At 35.8% G+C, this 8,489-nt stretch overlaps 1 protein-coding gene across 3 annotated transcripts in view; it reads left to right on the top strand.

Annotated features, from left to right (window-relative positions):
• The window catches only part of LOC106877594 (alpha-catulin), a 329,504-nt gene that overhangs the window by 243,922 nt on the left and 77,093 nt on the right, over window positions 1–8,489 (top strand). For all 3 annotated transcript variants that reach the window (XM_052973445.1, XM_052973457.1, XM_052973451.1), the window contains 2 exons: window positions 5,800–5,889; window positions 7,201–7,410. In XM_052973445.1, the coding sequence (XP_052829405.1) occupies window positions 5,800–5,889; window positions 7,201–7,410 (300 nt within the window). The remainder of the gene's footprint in view (window positions 1–5,799; window positions 5,890–7,200; window positions 7,411–8,489) is intronic.

Raw genomic sequence — 8,489 nt, 5'->3', positions numbered from 1 at the left:
AGAGAGAGAGAGAGAGAGAGAATTGTTGGGGTGTGGCTGTTATAGGAGACAATTGCCCTTGCTGCTTGCTGTGTGATTAGGTAGTTAGGAAGGAAATTAACTTTGCAGCCATGCTGTTGCTTAAGCCAAAAACGTAATATTAATGTAGTTATTATACACCATGTGTAATAAATAAATTTTAAAAAACCTGATATCCAGTAGTTTATTCAACTAACAGACATAACATTGTCAACAAGCAACATACCTGAAACCATGGGAACCAAACTGACGTTGGTAAAAGGAAATATTGTCAAATAATAAGAAATAATAACTAAGAAATAATATTCTACTATAGTTCTTAATAAAATGGTGAAAATATATTTGGTGTAAATCTGTACACTAAATATTGGTCTTACAATGTTCTTGAAACCATTTTGTCATATTAGATTTTGTTTTAGTGTTTCTTTTTTTTAATTTTTAATCACATTCCCTACTTGATAGTAAGGGTTATTTTAACAAAATACTCGGTAATATTCAAGTAAGCTTAAATTGAAATTAATAGAGTCTTAAGGATTGTTGTTGATTTTCAAATCTTTTAATCAGGAGGGAAGCTTCTAGCCTTTCACGGGGTTTTGAAAACTGGTAGGAAGGAACAAAGAAGAGACCTGACCTGAATGCTTGGACTTTGCTAAAGGCACCCAAGGTGGTGGTGTTAAACTGGATGATGGACTGAGTCTGCTGCTCATATAGGTCCCAGTAGGATTTGACCTTAGAATGTAAAAAGCCAGATCAATTTCACAAAAGATCTTGTTTGTTGCTCTATTGTTTCTGCCAGTCAGCTACCCTCGAATGATACCTTATCTACTCCAGGAGAATGAAGAGTAAGGTTGACCCCAGTTAGATCTTGTAACTCAAGGTGCTAGAGTAAATGCCACAAGGTATTTTGTTCAACCTTTTGACAACTCTGTCAAATCATTGGTTTAAAGTTAATCTAATAGTAAGGGTCAGTTGTTGTTGCTCAGCCTCAAGTCATCCTTGTTTAAGTAAACCCATGATCAACCCTGACCATCCTATCCCAGCGCAGTGAGGAGTCCTTTTGTGAACCTTATATCACCAGAGATCCCAGTCCTTTGTCATCTCTGCCATCAGGCATCCTAGGTCAGCTTTAATCATTTAATCTCATGTCTTCCTGGGCCTCCCTCTTTTGCAGGTTCTGGTCGCATTTAGCAATTGGCACATCTTTATACATTTATCCTCCTCTATACACATCATATGTCCATACTAGTGCAGCCTTCTTTCTTGCACACATTTGATTCCTCTTATGCCTAGTTTTTCACACGCACATTGCACATCCAATGAAGCATGCTTGCTTCATTTCTTTCTAGTCTTCTCAAGTCCCCTGCCCATTCACTACCATGAAGTATTATAGTTCTAACACAAACACCATACAGTCTGTCCGTTTAAATCCCTGTACAACCTGAGCATTTAAGAGTCTCAGTTTCTGGTGTGCTTGTACAAACTGCTCCTTGCATATACCTCATATGAAATTTATGTTTTTGGATGGGGAATCTCTTGTGTGTTCATAGCTAACATCGAATACAGTATATGGAATTTATATCTACTCCTTTTCTGCATATCAAGCAAGGCCATTTCCCTGAAGGTACCAGGGCCCTGTCTTCTTTCCTATTTACTAAAATATTTCTCTTTGCTTGGTTCAGGCCTCTCAATTCCAGTTTTTGTTTCCATGCCTGGAATTTCTTTCACTAATTACCCCATGAGAACTAGATCATAAGAATATAGGAGTTCCTGTGGATAGCCAGACTTAACACTTTAGCATTTAAACCAACCATACCCAGCCCAATATATTCTTCTTGTTTTATGTTCAAACTGACTAGATCCAACCTTTCACACCTGTCATACAATGTCATTCTAAACATAAACAATTACACCATTGAAATCTTGAAGCTATGAGATAATGCATAATTTGATTCAAAACAATGTGAATAAATAAGCATTGCATTTGACAAAGTAATCTGAATGCTAAAGGGTTAAACCCTTCTGTGGTGTCTTGTAGGACTATGATGAATAGGGGAGGACTGAGGACTGAATCTTGATGAACTCCGACCTTCACATCAAATTCATCACTGAAGTCATGGTTAACTCTCACTTTACTTGCTTCACCCTTGTACATAACTTGAACTGCCTTGCACAAGCCGTTCCTCTACTTCTAGTTTCTTCAGTGCTCACCAGATTACCGTCAAATGCTTTCTCCAAAATCAACAGTTAATGAAACTAAATTTTGGAAGTGCTGTGTATTGTGCTCTCTGTACACATTAGTGATTCATCCCCTCATCCTATGAATTATGCCTATTTGCAAACTATCCAACCATGTCATCCTGCTCTCTTGACCTCCCCCATGTCAACTGTACCATTTTTATTATTACTTTTACTACTTGAACCCCCTCCACTCTTTTCTGTAGCCTTCTATCGTGTGTGTGTGTAACCTTGAATAGATATATCTAAGTCTTGGGAAGTAGGAGAAATATGAAATGTTCCTTTGTTAATCAGTAATGCTGATTATTAACATTAGTATGCATTATATATAGTGAATAGCTGATCGCTTTATTATGTGCATGCACACGCACATATATATATACACACATTCATGTATTTATATATATTCACATCTACATTTGCATATGTACATTGAGATACAGTGGAAATTTGTAAAAACATACCAGGGCTTCTCCAGTTGAGGTTCTGGATTGAACCTGTGCACAAATTGACCTATGAACTTAATTTTTAAGCCTGGTATTTATTCTGTTGGCCTCTTTTGCTGAACCGCTAGATTTCAGGAATCTAAACACACTTAACACCAGTTGTGGAGTGGTGTTGGTGGACAAACACAGAAAGAAAGACACACTCATACACATACATGTGCACATATATATATTACCAGTACTGCCTGACTGGCTCCCATGCCGGTAGCACGTATAAAGAATGATTCAAGCGTGGTCGATGCCATGCTGCCTGACTGGCCCTCGTGCTGGTGGTATGTAAAAAGCACCCACTACATTCTTGGAGTGGTTGGCGTTAGGAAGGGCATCCAGCTGTAGAAACCCTGCCAGATCAGATTAGAGCCTGGCACAGCCGTCTGGCTTGCCAGTCCTCAGTCAAACCATCCAACCCATGCCAGCATGGAAAATGGACATTAAACGTTGATGATGATGATGAATCAAATTTCTTTGATTTAAAATAGAGAGAGATGTCTTTATCTTTTTGATAAAGGCATTTTTAATAATAACAATACAACACCTATTTCTGGAGCTGAGAAATTTTTATCAATGTTTTTGACATCTGGTTGTGTTTAGAGAAAGTGTGATATTCATTCTGATTGTGGAGTTATGAAACTATTTGATCAGCTATCAGCAACAAGACTACTGCTCGTCAATTAATCCAATATCCAAGTCACTGTTTAGAAGATGATAAATTTCTATGTGGATAATGGTGATGATGATGATGATAATAATAATAATAATAATAATAATAATAATGATAATAATCATAATAATAATGCCCTGGTGCAATACCAGGCAGTGGCTCTCTTGGCTTCTGATCTTAACTGATTGGAAGTGTTATCATGTACATGTTTTGTCTTTGTGCAAAAGATGGGCTGCAGCAAATATTCTGCTTAATACCACAGATATTGCTTGTCAGTTGTTTGATCTTAATCAGTTGAGCATGTCTCTTGGTGGTTGACAAAATGTGCATCTCTGATCACAAGCAGAAGTAGTTGGGACTTTATTCAGGGATCTTTTGAGTTGGATGAGCTACCTGATCAGAAGAAAATTCTAACTGGACCCCACTTGCAGGGTCATGTGCTCTTTGTCTTGATATGAGATCACAATGCCTCACACATATGGTTGTGATGCATGTGCCTGGTGTCCTCTTATCAATGGGTAGCCATGATGGGTACATTGGACTTTGTATATTTGTACCCCAGTGTCACTTTGATGGCATGTGCTGCTCTCTCACTCAATAATAATAATGATAATAAATTATGCAGTGCTTGGAATGGCTTGTGCTGAAGAAGGTGTTATGCTTCCTGTGGGCAGAGACACAGAACCTGGTCGTAAAAGATCTCTAGGTTGGAGAATAACAATAACAATAATAGGAGAGAGTATACGAACAATGTAGAATCATTGATTTTGTAATTAGCCAATGATAGCAGAGTTGATACCAAAGAAATTGAAAACTTAGGAGAGAAGTATGTTGATTATATTGCCCCCACCCTTTCCAGTGCTCAACGTGTACTTATTTTATCAACCCTGAAAGGATGAATGACAAACTTGACCTTGATGGGATTTGAACTCAGAATGTAAAAAACCAGAAGAAATGTTACAAAGCATTTTGTCCAAGGTACTAAGGATTCTCCCAGTTTTCCACCTTAAAAACAAATTATTAATGGTCATAATTCTTTCTAATTTCGGCACAAGGCCAGCAATTTTAAAGGGGAGGATTAATTGATTACATTGGCTCCAGTGCTCAATTAGTTGACCTTGGCTGTCAAGTGGTGATAGGGGACAAACACAGACACACACATACACATGCACATATGCAATGGGCTTCTTTCAGTTTTCATCTACAAAATCCACTCACAAGGATTTGGTTGGCCCGAGGCTAAGGTAGAAGACACTTGCCCAAGGTGCCATGCAGTGGGACTGAATCCTGAACCATGTTGTTGAGAAGCAAGCTTCTTACCACACAGCCATGCCTGTGCCTATATATATATATATATATATATATGCTTACACATACATACATACATACATACACACTTACACATACATGTATGTATAGGCCTTATGTTCTTATCTTATTTCTGCTTATATAACCCTATTACTAGTTTTAAAAGTAGAAGATGCAGAATCTCATTAATTAATTGGTAACATTAAGCAGACATTGTTTAAGTAATTATTAGTTATTGTTATAACCAGAAAACAGTGTTATTAAGTACTATAAATGCAAATAAACACTCAAACAGCTGTTTTATTTTTTCCTTTTCCTCTTTCATCATCGACATTAATTTGAATTATTGTTTACACAACATTTCAGTTTAGCATATTTTATGGTTTGCATATTTGAAATCTCAGCTACGGAAATAGAACTGATTTATCATCATCATCATCATTATTATTATTATTATTATTATTATTATTACTGTTATTATTATTACTACTATTATTATTATTATTACTGTTGTTGTTATTGTAAAGCTTGATGGCCTCTCTATCTATTTGATACTCTGGAGAAGAGTTCAGTGAGTGCAACATAGAATTGAGGCAAGGAAAGATGATTGAAACTTGAATTTGCAGTGGAAAATTTTTTTTCTTTTTTTTCTTTTTTAATTTTTCATCTTGTGTTTGTTAATCTGCTGGAACTAAAATGCTGTAAAAATGACTTCCCCATTCAACATTTTTTTGGCTTTATTTCAGAAGTAATTTTTCTCTGCAAATAAAAACACAATTCTTTGTCATACATATGAACATAGATGAAGTTGTACGTATGGGTGTGTTTGTATGTATATGTATGTAATTATTTGTATACATGTGTGTATATGTATATGTGTGTTTGTATCTGTGTAGTTGTATGTATGCGTATTTGTGTATATGCATTTATTTGTGTGTATGTGCTTGTGTAATGTATATAATAATATGTGACATTAAGGATATAGAAGATTTGAGATTGTTATGTCAAACATTTTCCCTTCATTTAAATATTACTTCTGAGAAATTAAATCCCTTTATTTTAAAATTTCAGGATCTTAAGAGTGATAAACAGCGTGCTCAAATGGGGGCAGCACGTGCAGTACTTGAAAAGGCGACAATGATGCTGCTAACTTCGTCCAAGGTATTTAGAATTCCTTCTGTCACTTGAAATAAGAAGATCCTTTGATATTAACATGGATTGATCAGGGTCTCCTTTTAGTCTTTGATGTATGTAGAAACTTAAACCTCCTCAGGACAATATTGGACAAACTTATTGAAAGTGTATTGATTTTAGAAAATGAAACCCAAATAAAGAATCCATCATATCAAGTAGGAATAGTTGAATGGAACATTTATCTCTGATGATATTAAGCTTTTTCTAGTTGGTTCCTTTGTGACACAACTATATTCTAACCCAGCTGCAATTCACAGATCTTTGCAGCTAGTAAGGAAATGATATTTGGTTTAATTCTTAGATTTCATTAGCTTTTTGATTATCAAAACAATACCAGAACTGCTTGATCCATCCATGTATGGAATTAAAAACTTCAGAATTCATCATTATTATTGTTTTAAGGTCAATTTTTTCCATGCTTGTATGGACTGAACAAAGTTTATTAATGTAGAATTTCTATAACTGGATGCCCTTCCTGTCACCAACCCGTACCTGTTTCTAAGCAAGGTAATATTTCCCCATAGCCATACATATTTTTGCATATTAGAAATGAATGACACTGCTTGTATGACAGTGATACTCATTTACAACTATTACATGATGTCAAGGAGATGCACAAATGCATGCACATACACATATATGCATATGGAGGGTTTCTTTCACTTTCTGTCTACCAGATCCACTCACAAGGCTTCGGTTGACTGGAGGCTATAGTAGAAGACACTTGCCCAAGGTGCCATGCTATGCGACTGAACTGGAAACCATGTGATTTCGAAACCAGCTTCTGAATCACACAGCTACATCTGTGCCTATATTCTTGATATTAATGGCATACAGCATTGTAAAGTGTTTCCGATTCCTTCTGTTTTAAAGGTTAAAGGCTTTCATTCAAATGTGCATCAGTAGTTTTTCCGAACTGAGGATCTTCAAAAATAATACCTGAATTTATTTTTAAATGTGGGATCATGGGGTTCCTTTTGTATATGTAAAGAACATGTCTACCTCCCAAGTGATGGTGTCTTGAAAAGATTCATTCAGTACATTCTGTAAAGTGGTTGGTGTTAGGATGGGCATCTAGCCATAAAAACCAAACCCAAAATGAAACAATTGGGCAAGATGTGGTTCACCAACCCATCTAGGTGAGTAGTATCTCTGAATATATATATATGGAAAGCAGATGTAAAATGATAGTAATGATGTTGACAAGTTGCAGAATCTGTAATTGAAAGAATAATAGGAGCAAAAAATAAAAGTACCTGTATTTATTAATCTTTGCAGACATGCTTGCGCCATCCTGACTGCCATTCTGCCAAGCAAAACCGAGCTGGTGTGTTTGCCCAAATGCGACGGGCACTCGACATGGTTCATCAAATAGTTACCAATGGTGGAATGTCTAGTGACAGCCTTTCTCCGACAGTCAATGGAGACTCTGGTATTGGTTTAGCTACTTCACAGCCTACAGCAAGCCGAGTGCTGAAGGATTTTGATGTAAGTTGCTCAAAACAGTTTTTATAACTTTCTCTTTTCTATCATCACTGTTTCTAATGAGATAATGAATTAACAGTTGGTTATGTACTTGTATATTCTTAATTATATTTATGTAGATTAACTTGATTTTAGTTCTATACACTATTCATCATTTTGCTTTTCCTGTCAAGTTCCATAATTCAGTATCAAAACTATTGAATTAGCTTAGTTGTTTTTGAAAGCACAATGTTTTTCCTTTTTTTTTTGTCGTTGGTTCTTCTTTCTTTTTTCCCTTCTTGTTTCTTCTCCCTTCTTGTTTCTTTTATTTTGTTTCTTCTTCTTCATCTTATCATTATAACTTGGGTTTGGTTGGAACTCTTGGAATTTTGCATGATTAGCTGGTTTATGTTCCTCTTGCCATTTTTTGATACTGTTCCTGAGGCCCCTACAATAGTTGGTACTATTTTCACCTTTTTCATCTTCCACAGTCGGACTATCTCATATTTAAGAGGATTGTATCTGCCTATTTCCTCGCCTTTCTTCCTAACTATCCTTGGGTCAAATGGACATGCAACATCAATTATAGAGCACATGTGATTCACCTTGTTTGCCACCACTAGGTTTGGTTTGTTGTGCCCAAACACCTGGTCCCTTTGAAATGGGAAATCCCACAGGATTTTGTAAGTCTCTGACAGTCACTCTGTCTGGCCTGTGGTCATACCAAATTATTTTATTATTATTACTTTCTGTTTAAATATCAAAACCAATCACAAGCTGGAAACATTTATTTAGTATGTGTCAAGAAAAAAACTTGCTCGCAGTTATTAATTGCTTGCCACAAGATAATTGAGTCTTGCCAATATTTGACTGATGTGACATGCATCAAATTTAGAGAATGTTCATTCCTTCTTTTACACACAGCGAAAATAACTTTATCACTCTTGTATCTCAAACTGAATGTTTTCATATCAGTTTGTAAGTTTTATCAAGTTCTTACATGCATTTTCAAAATAAATATTCTAAACCTTCCTTGCTTGCTCACTCTCTCACTCTCTCTCTCTCTCTCTCTCCATATATATATATATATATATATATATATA

The sequence above is a fragment of the Octopus bimaculoides genome, chromosome 1 (genome assembly GCF_001194135.2).
Source record: "Octopus bimaculoides isolate UCB-OBI-ISO-001 chromosome 1, ASM119413v2, whole genome shotgun sequence".
Lineage (NCBI taxonomy): Eukaryota > Metazoa > Mollusca > Cephalopoda > Octopoda > Octopodidae > Octopus > Octopus bimaculoides.
Note: the sequence above shows the minus strand (reverse complement) of the source record. Positions and strands in the feature narration are given on the sequence as shown.